We start from the raw sequence: 14,511 nt of genomic DNA, 5'->3' as shown, positions 1-14,511 counted from the left end.
ACATGTTGAGTTAAATGAAACCCTCTAAATATATGTGTTAATGTGTTATATAAAAAAACAATCTCATAATAAAATGAAGATTAATTCGAATAATGTAATTTATTTTCGCAATATATTTTTTTTACTCACTACAGTACTTACTACACTTTCCATTTTTCTATCCCTAACTACAAAACATCAAACCTAATTCTCTCGACCTTCTCTATTGTTAACTTTTTGTTCAAAAATACACAAATTTCATCAATCAATCTATCCCCTATTCTATCCCCTATTTATTAAATGAATATGCATCCTCACAAATTTTCCCTCCAAAAAGCATCTATCTAAATAAGGTAACTAATACTCCATCTTATTTACTATATTCTTCCCCTTTCCTTTTTGCACAAGAAATAAGAAAGTGAATTTGGAGCACACAAAACACACTGCCCCACATGCAATTTAATTTGGACCACACAATTCAACCCTAAAAGGAAATAAGGAAGAAAACATGAATAATCCGAATAAGGAAATAGGGAAGAATATAGTGAATAGGAGGGAGTAACAATTATATATATATATTAACTAAGTAAGGTAACTAATAATTATAATAATTTATTTCATTAACTTATTATCTTTTCACTAAAATTAATCTTTTCATCAAATTATATTGTTTTGACAAAAATCTAATCTATAATCTTTTAATTAAAATATTTTAATAAAAAAATTGTATCAAACTATGATTTACTAAATACTTTACTGATTCTATTATTTGAGAATGACTTGACTTATACTATGCATAAAAACCAAATTATAAACCGTTTTAATTACTTTTGAAACAAAAAATTGAGAAAATTTATAAATTGAAATCATTAGCTTTGCGGTAAAAAAAAATATTTACAAAAATATATTTCAACATGCTACTCAATTCTTTTAATTATTTCATTTTCAACTTTTTATTCCTCAAAGCAAAATGTGATGAGAAAAATGAACAACTAATGAGATACCACTATTATATATCTAATTTAGTAGAAATAAAAAAAAAAAGCTTTCTAAGCCGTGCATTTAATGCACGGAGTCTAACCTACTCTATCTATAAATATAATAAAAAGTCAAACTGTCCGGGTAACAAAAATAGGCTCGCTAAAACTAATGGGCAGGTATGGACTAATAAAAATGTCCATGAACCGACCCACTAGACCTGCTAAATTTATCTACATGACTACTTTATTAATATAAAAAAAAAATGTATATAACTATAAACTAACTAGTTGTTACACAAACTTACGCAAAATGAAGTCGAGCTAAAAGGATTTTTTTTGTCTCTAGGTAGTAGGTTAAGAAAAGGAATGTTTTTTTTTTTGTTTTAACTTTGAGCCCACGAGCCCGCTAGTAGGCCCGCCTATTTTGATAGGCGGGTTTGGACAATTAAACTCAGCCCTCTATAATGGACACAGGTAATAAAACTAGGCTCGCCGAATAATTTTTTTCAAGTGTAGGCCCGCCGTCCATGTCCGGCCCAAACCTGCTAATGCATGATCAACTCTATTATATTTCAACTAGCAGAATTAGAAAAAGTGTTTGGTAATTTGCGAGTTTAGGTTAATAAATTGTAGTATCTATGAATAAATGATTGATAAATTCATTTATTATAATCTACTAAAGTGAATATGCTTGGGGAGATATTGAAAAACAATAGATTGGAGCTTAATCTACTGTTTTAATATGTCACTAGTTTTGTGCCCCGTGAAATTCACGGGATGTTTTGTTTTGAGTGTGATGTTTCTAGTGTTTTTAGTAATTGAAATTTTATAAAATATCAAAACATATAGTAAGCTGACCTTATGAATAAGTCATCATTGATTGCGTACTAAAATTACGGGCATTTACATGTTAATATAAAGATCAAAGTCGATAAATTAAATAAGCCAAAGTAGGTGAATATTGCTATTTTTTCGAATGTAAAATGATGAAAAAAAACAAACAAATACCAAAATAAAATATACATTTGAAAAAAATGAAAAAAAAATATTAGTCATTCACGTTGATGTCGTTAATCTTGTAGTTAGTCTCCAATATATAGTTATTTAAGCAATCCTAGTATTTTACTTCTCCATATAGTCTTCTTTTTCCAACGAATTAACCCTATAATAAAAAAAAGTAACTCAATAATTAGTCTGAATTAACCAACAAAATAGTGAAATTTGTTTTATGCAATATTATCGTTATTAACTTAAGTTTTCTCTTAAATATTGAAAGAAAAAGGGAATGAGAATGAAGTCGTAGAGATGTAAGTATATTAACCTTTGAATAGCTCAACACCACAAATCTTGATAACCCCTAAATGAGAACAAAACAAACACAAACGATGGAATTGAAAATGTGATGAACATTTCATAACCCAATGGAATTTACATAAAAAGTAAATAAATTAGTTAATAATTTTAAAACCTTAATACACTTAGCTTGATGTTAATAGAATGATATGAAAGTTTAGTGATAGTTCTACTGACGATAGAGATAAGAAAAATTTTGGATTATAAATTTAGTTTTCCATCAAAAATATATAAAGAATTGAGGATGCGTTTTATGACTTTTGAGCATCCTTTTTTCATTATTATCAAAATTAATTTAGGTATAAATATGAATTATTATAATTTCTTTTTTTACAAGATCCACTTTACAAGAGATTGATTTAAAATGTTGTCTTATTATGTAATTAAAATATGACATGTAAATGATGATAGTTACTTTTGTTTGCCTTTTAATTAGATTTATATATTTTATATTTAGATTATTAAGTTATAGATTTTTCTCATTATTATGAAATTTAATATACATAAATATGGAGCAAAGGAGAAATGGAATGTAAAAGGTTTGCTTTATTATTATTCTTTTTTTTTTATTTTTTTTAATTTTTTTTTACAAAATCCACTTTGCATGAGAGTGGTTTAGAAATTATCTTATGAAACTTAAAATATGACATTCAGATAATGTAGATAGTTTGGCTTACTTTTTAATCATAGATTATAGTTTTATAAATTCAATTATTATTCCATGCATGTCATATTGTCAATATAATTAAATAATCAATAAAAATGAATAAGAATTAATGGGGTGTGAAAATATCATTTGAAATGAAATTGAATGTTCTAAGCTACCCTTTTAATTAGATAGTATAGATTTCATGCAATGTTATTGATAATTGAGTATGTCATCTTCCTGCAATTTTAATACAAACACAAAAACAAAAACTAAATAATATTCTTACTATTAATAAATTTAAAACATAATAAGGATAAAAAGCGAAAGAATTCATTTAATTATCTATGTATGTATAATTTACCTACCAACTTTTTGAATAAAAATGAAAATTAGGATTGTTATAATAGTTATATAGGAAACGTTTTGTTATTAATTATTGATTAATTTCAACAATTTATTCGAGGAAAGATAAACGATTTTGTGCAAAAATAAATAAATTATAATGATGGTGAGAGAAAACCAAAAAACCATCCTATTAAATAAAATAAATTAAAGGTGAAATAAATAAGTAGATTAATAACCAAATTTATGAGAGAAAAATAAAGAGTTTGTATTAATTTATTTTTTGTGTTTGTAATTAATATTTTTAAATTTTTTTTTTGTACTTATAAGCATGTCACAATTTTAAAGATAACTTTTTTAATACATAATCTAGACTTTTATAATATTGTATAAATAAATAATCAAGTAATCAATATAGACTAATTAGTATTTACCAATAAAAAATCGACATGTGGATTAAAATTAAATGTTTTAAGTAGCCTTTTAACTATATTGTATAGATACAATTTTTTTTTTTCAACTTCATTTATTCTTCTTCGTTCTTAATTTCTTACGTATTTAGTTTTTTTTATTTCGAATACATATAATACTACTCCATATGAAATATCTTGAAATTATTAACTTATAGTTAATGTGTATTTTTTTATTGTAGTTTTTTTTTTTGAGTTAATTAAGTTTAAAAATAATGGAATATGGATGGATTTTTAAAGAAAATAAGTGAATTAAATTAATGCAATATAATAATAAATTGATAATCCATGTCATATTAGTTTGCCAAGTCACATTGTTATTGTGTACGCGGCTTTTTTTCATCCCATGTGGCATTGTCTACGTGACATTTTTAGGCTAGCCTTTTAATAATATTTTATAGATTTACCAAACATATAAACTAGTAGATCGATGAGTCAAACTTTTTAAAAGTCTTAAATATGCTGAAAATTCCCCAATTTTATGTTTACCAAACACCTGCATCATTTACCTAACACTCCTAAGTGAATATGCTTGGTATTGAAAAACAACAGATTTGATATCAGGCTAATGTTTTTGCCATGTTTGGTAAACAGCAGATTAATTTCAGCATAAGAAGATTGCAAAGCATATTATAAATGACAGATTTTATTAGAAGGTTGATCAACATATTTTAATTAGCAGAATTAGTGCAAGTGTTTGCTAATTAGCAGATTAAGATTAACAGATTATTAGTTTTCTTTATAAAATGGGTTAAATTTTCTTATCTTAGAATATGCTAACAAATATGTTGGGGTAAGCAGCATACTCTTAAACATCATATTGACTTCAAATATGTTGTTTCAACTTTCAATATGTTGTTTACTAAACACTAATTTTGGCATATTGATTGGTCAAACATGCTAAAAGAAATATGCTAAAATTTTCTTAATATGTTGTTTACCAAATATATTGTTTCAATATATTGTTTACCAAACACTAATATCTTATTTACCAACCACTTAAATTAGTAGATTGTTTAGTCAAACATGCTAAAAGCCATGAAAATGCCAAAAATTTATTGGTATGTCGTTTCCCAAACAAGACCTTAATTAACATGTTGATTGGTTAATCTACATTTTTTAGCCTGATTTTTTTACTAATATGTTGTTTAAGAAGCAAGGCCTTAGTGATGAAATATCATATTTTCCGACTAAATAAAAAATCATTGTCAAAAAAGGATCTGCTATTTTAAATGGATTTCACAAAAATTTTAGGACAACGAATAAAATTGCAGAAGTATAGCCGACAACTGAAAAAGTTCTATGTACATTACGCTACTCATCACCTCAACGTTCTTGAAAAGGCGACGTTTTCAACTACAAGTGTTTCACAGGCATAAACCTTAGTGGACAACAGACGTATTAATACAACGAAAGTTTCCGACCGAGAAAATGGTAACATTTAGATAAGACACTAATTCTCAGACAAGACGGTCCCACGTGCCGAAAGTTTCCAAGGAGAAAACATCTAAATAAGACCTAATTCTCCGATAAGACGGTCCCACATGCCGGAAAAATCATCAATGAGCTCGTGTGAAGGTGTGATCTCACAAAAAGTCCACATTTCAACTTTTCTACTCCAACTTTATATAAACGGGCACAAAATCTTGTGTATATTCTCAATCCTTCACTCAATCACCCTACAAAGACCATATAAGCAAACAAATTTGAGTGAAGATCAGTCCAAAAACACAATTTCCTTAAAAAATCTTAACTATTAACCTGCTTAACATTTTCTTCCTAATTGTATTGCTTATTTTCCATGAAAGAATCACAAAACTCCTGTCAACAAAACCCTGAAGATTTTAGCCAGAAAAATGCTTTTAATTTTCCCTATTTCAGTCCATTCTTATCCAACATTCAATGTTTGTAAGCAATATAAAAACCCTTCTTCTTTCTATCTCCTTATAACCCATAAATTTAATTATTTTATTTTTTAATAGTTTTACTGCTGTTAATTGTGGGTTTAAGTAATGTTTTTGTGTTAATTAAGGAATTATTGTTTGTGGGTTTTCACAGCAATTCTTGTTTTTTTTTGTTTTGTTTTGCAAATCAAGAAAATGGGTTTATTTTCATGCTTTGGTTTCTGCAAAAAGTCTGTCAAGGTTGAAGATACTGATCATGGTGCACCCATTCCTGGTATTTGCTTTTCAATTGATACAAGTTGTAAACTTTTCTAATAATGTGGTCATTCTGTGCTGAATCGTGCTGAATTGTGCAGTAGACAGGCAGAGGGAGGATAATTTCGAAGGGAGTGGTAAGATATTTTTACTCGTAAAAGCGTATATGAGACGGTCTTACATGTGAGACCATCGTCCCATGAGAATTTGGGTTGGTTTCACATATGTGACCGTCGCCCCATGCAATGTAATGTAGCTGCTCGCTTTAGTACATTTGCTTTAAGTTTTTTTGATTCTTGGATATGCTGTGTAAATTTTGTAGATCATGGTAGTCGTGATGAGTCTGTTGGGGCCAGAAGTCCAGCAAAAAGCTTCACATACCGCGAACTTTGTGCTGCGACTCAATCGTTTAATGAGGCTAATATGATTGGTGAAGGTGGTTTTGGGAAGGTTTTCAAGGGAAGGCTCGAGTCAGGGGAGGTTGGTGCTTGTTACAGTACTATAATTTTCATTTTTTTTGTTGTCGCCTTGTCGGTCATCTTGATATTTGGAGATGTGCATATATGAGTATGTAACTGTATAAACGGGTATCTAACTATTTTAACGCGCAAAACATTTGATAATTACACGGTTTAGTAATGACATGATCCGTCCTAGATCCTTATTGATATTTATTCGCATTTGTTTGTACTTGATAGATTGTTGCAATTAAACAATTGAATCATCAAGGCCTTCAAGGAAGTCAGGAATTCATAGTCGAAGTTCTCATGCTTAGCCTTCTTCACCACCCAAACCTTGTGAACTTTAAAGGCTATTGCACTGATGGTGATGAAAAACTCTTGGTTTACGAGTACATGCCTAAGGGTAGCTTGGAAGATCACCTATTTGGTAAGCAACTCGAAGCTTTGAAAGGTTATCGATATAACTATTTTAGTAGTACGTAGTTCTAATTTTCTCATGTTCCTAAAGACCTTTATTTGCTAGCATTGTCTACCTTTATTCCGCATTTACATTGCATTGCTTCAGGGATGCATAGTTCTTTATATAATAGCACTTGTGAAGGGTTCGAGGGAGAAATAGAGTAGCGTAAGAGACACGTAATTGGCTATACCTTTTTTTTCCAGTCTAGAATGATTGATATAGTAATCCTTGTACTCGGAATGAATGCCCTTCCATTCCTGGCCTTGGACTAGCATATGATCTTATTTAACTGCATTCATGATTTGACGAGGGCTCAAGATCTTGTGTTGTCGGAGTTTTCATGAAGTTTTTGTAAGCTACGTTAAAATTCTTCAAATATGGAAGGGATCAGGGGACGGAGACTATGGCTCGGGATTTTAGTGCATTAAATGAAGCGTAGTAAGGTTTTATAAATACACCGAATATAGCAATTTTTTCTTCGTAGCTTCCGAGAGGATCTAGGGGTTTAAATGTACTTTTAACTTCAAGTGCCATAGAGGGTGCTTGTTCCATTTTCAGTCGAGTTAAAGACTCACTATTCTTTGGTGGGGGCGACGATGAAATAAAGTCCTTTTTATTGTGAAGTAGCAGACTAGCAGTAATTTTGTGCAATTGAGTGGCAACTTTTTTGGGTCAGTCATAAACAGCCTCTCTAATATAGTGGTGATCCCTCTTTATCCCATTGGCAGAGAGCTCTCGATACATTGGGCTAATGTTGTTATAGAGGTTGCTTTAAAGGTTGTAGTTGTACTGTCGACCGTGGAAAGGGAATTAATATAACTCTGTACTTCCATCTTTCTTTACTATTGTGGCCACCGATAGCAAGTTATGTCTAATAGCCAGCCGTCTGTTGTTCATTTTTCATACTATATCCGAAGCCTTATGTTTTTGTGTTTTCTTTTTATGTTTTACCTACATGAGATCCGAGTTATGATGCACTAATGTGATATCTATTCTGTAGGTATTTACATTGATTGTTCTACTAATGTTGTTTATTTATGGTTATAGCTTGATTGTGGTGAAGTAGCATAGATAATTGAAAAGGAGACCGAGTCGATCTTCTGCAATGATTTTGAATGAAATCTGTCTACTTTACCAATTTCATTCCAGATATACCATTGCTTAAATGCGTTTGTCGACTAGCTTAGCCAGTAAAGTCAACGCGGGGTGATACTCATAACCTACGCTTAAAATCTGGCAACATAATAATGTACATTTGATTATATAGCAACGCTTACGATTTTATTTTCTCTCTTATCATTTTCATCATGTTTTTCAGACTTGGGACCTGAAAATGTTCCACTAGATTGGAACACTCGCATAAAAATAGCAGTGGGTACAGCTAAAGGTTTGAGGTATCTTCACTGCTCGACTGATCCACCTGTGATCTTGCGCGATCTGAAACCTGCAAATATACTACTGGACAATGAGTTCAATGCCATGCTCTCTGACTTTGGACTTGCCAAGTTTGGGCCTGTTGGCGACAGAACCCATGTTTCTACTCGGATCATGGGAACTTATGGGTATTGTGCACCAGAATATGCCATGAGCGGGAGACTGACAGTCAAATCCGATGTCTTTAGCTTGGGTGTTGTTCTATTGGAACTCATCACTGGGAGAAAGGCATTTGACTCTAGGAGGAGTCGCGCAGAGCAGAATTTGGTTGACTGGGTGAGTTTACTTGCTCTAAAAATCATTTATACTGTCAATCACATTATATCCATGACTTATAGGTTAGATCTTTTATACACTCAGTGTACAGTATAGCAACCAGAATCTGCATTGATAGATCATTTCCAATTTTCTTCGTATTTCGTTCACCTCTTCATTCTTGGTTTTCCTGAATGAGTAAAGCATACCTTTTCTGACCTGCTGATTTATTTCACCTGATTACTAGAACTAATGGTTTGATGTATGCTTCCATTGCCTATAATTATACATCTATATCTTGTTCTATTGCTATGATCTTCTCCAGTGTCGCCCTATGTTCAAGGATAAGAGAAAATTTGGGAAGCTGGCAGATCCAGTGCTGCAGGGCCGATATCCACCTCTCTCTCTTTATCACACTTTAGCCATAGCTTTCATGTGTCTCCAGGAGCTGCCCACTGTCCGTCCTCTCATTACCGATGTGCTTGTGGCACTTGAATTTGTTGCTTCTCAACCATATAATCCTGAAGCGAGTACTTCTGGAAGATCAATCCCTTATCAACCTTCACCTTCCCAACGAGATCGAAGCAGATACTAGAAAAGATGCGCTATTACTTCTAAACAACGAAATAAACCCCCATCAATTGTTTATACAGTGAAAAAGTTTACTTTATCAGCAAGGACTATACATAGTTTTCCAGTTTAGGTTCGATTTTGAAATCCTGACCTCTTAAGTCTCCGTTATTTTTATAAAAACAAAAAGAAAAATTACTTACGAATTTCTTTATTCATGGCAGGTGAAGAATCTGAAGATAGCAGATTGTTTCAGATATAGAATTGTTTCATGTGTCGATTGTTTCGCATTAGTGATAGATCAATATCAAGATTTAATTGCACAGCTTATACCTGTAGTTAAGCCAATTTCAACTCAATGTTAAGATTTTACCATATAGTGGAACTAGTGATACTGTGTTCACTATACTCTTATCTCTTTGGAATTGAATGTATAATCTTAGTTAATGTTGCATGTTTTAAAATCCCCTTTTAGTACTACTGTAATAATGTTACCATCAGAATTCAAAAGACTCGTCTGGTCGCTTGGGTACGGTTAAGAGATGGAAGTGGCACGGCCCATGTCCATGAAGGTGGGCTTCGTGTTGTGACAGTGAAATGGAAATGACAGCCCACGGCCCATGCGTGCCGTGTCGTGTCGTGCTTGAGCGTAACGAGTGCAACCCTCGTTTTTAGTTGCCAACGTGGAGTTTGGAACCCTGAACAGAACGTCGGTGATAAGCCGGAGGAAGGTGAGGATGAAGTCAAGTCATATCATGCCCCTTATGTCCTAACAATTCCTCCACTTAAACCCAATTTTTTTGTATTTTGATCGTGCCGGGGTGGGTTGTGCCTAGGCACTAGGGGTGTTCACTAGTTTCGGATCGCACCGGATGAACCCACAGACCGGATTGAAGAACGGACCAGATTGGTACCTTTAAGGTCCGGTTTTTTCTGGGTTTAGACTGAACTGGTTCCATTTTTAAGGGTAAATTGATTTTTTTTAAGTGTGGACCGGACCAGAGACGGTCACCATAGTTCTTGGGACCCAATGATCGGACCGGTATGTATGTGGTCCGAAACGGCCGGTCCAAGTCGGTTTGGTTTACCGGTCCGAGCCACTTTTTGACCACCCCTACTAGGCACAGTCTTTTTTTTATCAAACTTCGGCCCAAGCACATCCCATGGCGTGCCGTGTGCTACTGAGTCGTGTCAATTACGTGTTGTGCTAAAATGGGTTGTGGGCCGTGTTGGGGCATGCAAGCCCAATAGTCCGCGTAATTGGATTCAGTTCATTTTTGGGCCTACGTATGTTTTTTGTATCCTATTATAAGAGAATTATCGTAATTACTTCATATGTCTCAATTATTTTTAAGGAAATGATAAATACAACTCAATATCCATTGGGTTGTATTTAAGAAAGTAAAAAAGGAAATAAATATTTAATATATGCATTAATTGCATTAATTTATGTATAATTTATTTCCTAATTTCTAAATTAATACCAAATTTAAAAGAATATTAAATGTTTAAATACAACTTATTGGATTGTATTTATATTTTCCTTAATTTTAATATCATTTGAATATTCCTTAAAAATAAGGAGTGTTGAATTAACACGGGTGTGAAACTAGTGACATTCTATTATGGGAACGGTGTAAATAAACACTCCACAACTTGCTTTGAAAATCATCCAAATTTGATTTAGAGAGTAGAATTTGAATTTAGTCATAACTCATAAGGTATGTTGACTTAGACTTGTCCAAGTGATAGTAACGAGAGTCGAGACTCGAGAGTAATGCCTATGCCCACAAAAGGCGATGCCAGAATTTAACATCGTCCTCAAAACTCCTAGTACAGATTGTACTGATAACAACTTGTAGTACTAATTCACGCTATCTCAACAAAATAAGGACTGATTCACGAACAAACTCTTTCGACCTTCTGCGAACGCGAGATGGCCAATCTTGCAATACTCTAGAATGAGTGCTATAACTATTTAACACCTCTTTGTCTAAAAAAAAACTATTTAACACCTAATGAAAAATTTATTACCCTAACCGGGACAAACGTTATTAAGAAATTGTAAATATTTGGGTATTTTGTCAGAAGGTGCCTAACATTTAGGTCACTTTGCACGGAGGTACCTAACATTATTTTTTTTGCCCAAAAGTACCTAAAGTTTGTATGCTGTTTGTTAACAAGTATCAACTAACGTTTTCCGTCAAAAAAGTCAAATTTGGGGTTTGACTGAACGATGAAAATGTTTTGTTTAGTTATCTCCTTAATTCCTTTCCTTAAAACGGATTAATCTCATAATTTAACTCATTTTCCACCTCTCCACCAACTCCTAACCTCACCCGTTTCTCAAAAGGGTTAGTTAAAGCTTGTGAATGATAAATGTAAAGTGCTTGTTAATTGTAATTATAGGATTTTAATTTAAAAAATCATGTTTTATGGTTAAGTCAAGACGAAATCTAGACATTTTTGACGAAAATAGTCAGTTGGTACTTGTTAACAAACAAAACATAAACTTTAGGCACTTTAGGGCAAAAAAAATAATGTTAGGTACCTGCGCACAAAGTGACCTAAATGTTAGGTACTTTTTGACAAAAAACCGTAAATATTTTGGAGATCTCCAATCCAATCCGTATACTAATTTCATGGGTTCAATTTCTTCATTAACGATCAATCAAATTTGGGAAATACTCCCTCCATTCAACTCCACAAGGCCATTATGCTTTATCACTTTTGCCAACGCGGCTTTTACTCGGCAAATATTTTTAGTTACGTATTTGCAAAAATTATAAAAGTTGATATTTTTAATGTACTCTTAAAGACGAATCAAATAAGATCTCGCATTAATATATTTCCACTTATGTATCGAGAGAAAATTGAAGTTGAATGTCCGCCCGCTTGTGAATAGTGTGCAAAAGAGATAATGGCCTTGTGGAGTTGAATGGAGGGAGTATGAGATTGATGCTTTTTTGTTTTTTTTTGACAATCGGGTTATCGAGAACTACAGCTTAATAGCACGCTTAGCTAACCTATGAGCGGCTTTATTACAAATTCTAGGAACATAAGCAAAAGAAATACAATGAAAATTTGCCGCTAGATCAAAGATGTCGTCAATAGTATTCCTGGTCCAATGTTTTAGTTGAGAATATTTCAGGACTTTTTTTTTTTTGAGGAAGAGAATATTTCAGGACTTGAGTAAGAACCTGCAGATAATCAGAGAAAATGTTAATATGAAGGATGTTGCGAGAGAGTGCCCACTTCAAGGCCTCCCTGATTGCCAAAGCTTCCGCCTGCTCCGCATTCTCAGCACTTCCCTTGATACAAAATTCAGACACAACTTCATAATCTAACATGATACACCCACCAAACCCAACAGCAAGCTCCTTAGACCACGCAGCATCCACATAAATATGAGACCGAGAGCAATTCAGAGAACTCTGAATCAAAGGAAAGGATACTCCGTTCCTAAGGTTAGTCAAGTCTTCCTCCAAAGGTGTTTGGAAAGCTATGGACCCCAGATTCCTATCTTCAGTAGTAAGAGCCAGATAAAAAGAATCTTGATATAATAAGATAGCACCACTAGGAGAGCACTCAGTATTATCAAAGACCTTTCTACACCTTACCACGCAGATAGTCCAGATAGTACACAAAAAAGAAAGACAAGCCTCTTGTTTATTATCAGCCTTAAAGAGAACCGAAAACCATTTGCAAACCCAAGACTGGAGGCTCAAATTATCCCCAGATTGTGCCCGAATCCCCAGAAGACTTCCCGCCCAAACTCTATTAGCAAGTGAACAATCACGGAAAAGGTGATCAGGCGTTTCCGTTTCTTGTGAATCACAAAGTAAGCATGTGAAATGGTCATCAAAACCCCTTTTTAAGAATCCTTCCCCAATGGGCAACGACTCAGTAAGAAGTTTCCAAATAAGTATGATCCAACTTTTGGGCCCCGGTAGGTTCCATATGATTTTTTGAAAGACACCCATACATTCATCTGGAACTCTTGAACGGTCCTTCGGGGTTGCTAAGGTATTCCAGGAATTTTTAAGAGCAATATGATAGCCAATCTTAACTGAATAATTCCCGGACGACGAGGCCGACCAAAAGAAGTTGTCGTTGCCTTCAGAGCATCGAATCGGAATAGCAAGAATGTCTTTCGCAGAAGTTTCATCAAAAAACATAGACACAAATCTCTGGTCCCAACAGTTATTGCTATAGATAAGATTTTTGATTTTCAAATCACTCAGATTAGGTGAAGCAGTAAGAAGCTCTAAACTTAGTGGTTTCGGCACAAAACCATTAACCCATCTAGTATTCCAAACACGGAGATCAGAAGATGGAGAGATGTTCCAAGCTAAAAGAGGTTTAATGAGTTGAAGGCCCCAAACAATACCTTTCCATCCCCGCGAAGAGTTACTCTTGCCCTCATTAAAAAATAGATCACCATCTCGCCACTTTAAGCCATATTTAGCGCTAATAGAATTACTAAGAATAGAATCTGGGTGAGAAATCATTCTCCATCCAATCTTGGCTAAAAGTGCTTGGTTGAACTCCATCGTACGCCTAATGCCCAGACCACCATTCCCTTTAGGTTGGCTTAGGAATAGCCTACTACACCAACTAATAGAAGAAGATTGAACCTTCTCATTTCTATTACATGATGTAGGTAAATTGGTCACATCAAAGAATAACATTGTTAACCAAATGGGTTTGGTGTAATGGTTGCTCACTTTATTCCTTAACCATGAGGTCAGGAGTTCGATTCCCGTCTATGGGAATGAAGCAAACTCTTTGACCAGCCGCCGTTTACCTTTTCGTGAGAGCACCTGCGTCGAGGGGATTATATACTATTGTCGACTGTGGACACCCCGGTTTACACCAAAAAAAACATTGTTGGTGAGTTTTGAGACAATCAAAACTTACCAATAATCTATCAAAGTTTTGGCAAAGTGTTAAATTGAGTATTTAAAACCCAAGGCTCAATTTAAGACTCTACTCGAGTCTTCGCACAACTTTTTAGGGTTGTCATCCAATAAATCCTCTCATGTGTTATGTTTTTTTTCTTTTCTTTAAAAAAAATCACATCCAAAAATGAAGTGAAAAATTAGAGTATAAGGGATAATCTATAAAGTTTCAGATTTGAACAATAAAAATAAAAGTTAGTGAAAAACTGATGTGACAGAGTCTTAACACTGATTAGAGTCTTACCAATAATCATACTTTAATCAGATAATAACTCAACTAAATAGATAGGGAAGTTGAGATCGAACCACAAGGGCGGTGAGTGCCGGTGACAACGAGCTAGGGTTATAAGTCTCATTTTAGTTATAGTTTAGTCGATTCAAAGAGGGTTGTTTGAGATAATTAAGTGATTATTTCTAAACTAGCTAATTAATCAAACT

General features: G+C 33.4%; 1 protein-coding gene across 2 annotated transcripts; it reads left to right on the top strand.

Moving 5' to 3' along the window:
• The first annotated feature begins 5,498 nt into the window (after positions 1 to 5,498).
• On the top strand, positions 5,499 to 9,566 carry LOC141599607 (putative serine/threonine-protein kinase PBL21). Of its 2 annotated transcripts, none has more exons than XM_074419674.1 (8): positions 5,499 to 5,681; positions 5,870 to 5,951; positions 6,037 to 6,069; positions 6,255 to 6,412; positions 6,631 to 6,820; positions 8,172 to 8,563; positions 8,868 to 9,245; positions 9,337 to 9,566. In XM_074419674.1, exons 1-7 carry the CDS (start codon positions 5,676 to 5,678, stop codon positions 9,135 to 9,137), a joined length of 1,131 nt encoding a protein of 376 aa, XP_074275775.1. In that variant the 5' UTR covers positions 5,499 to 5,675; the 3' UTR covers positions 9,138 to 9,245; positions 9,337 to 9,566. The 2 variants fall into 2 exon arrangements, with proteins under 2 accessions (XP_074275775.1, XP_074275774.1); XM_074419673.1 differs by having other exon boundaries at positions 5,587 to 5,681; positions 6,034 to 6,069.
• The last annotated feature ends 4,945 nt before the right edge of the window (positions 9,567 to 14,511 follow it).

The sequence above is a fragment of the Silene latifolia genome, chromosome 9, assembly GCF_048544455.1.
Source record: "Silene latifolia isolate original U9 population chromosome 9, ASM4854445v1, whole genome shotgun sequence".
Lineage (NCBI taxonomy): Eukaryota > Viridiplantae > Streptophyta > Magnoliopsida > Caryophyllales > Caryophyllaceae > Silene > Silene latifolia.
Note: the sequence above shows the minus strand (reverse complement) of the source record. Positions and strands in the feature narration are given on the sequence as shown.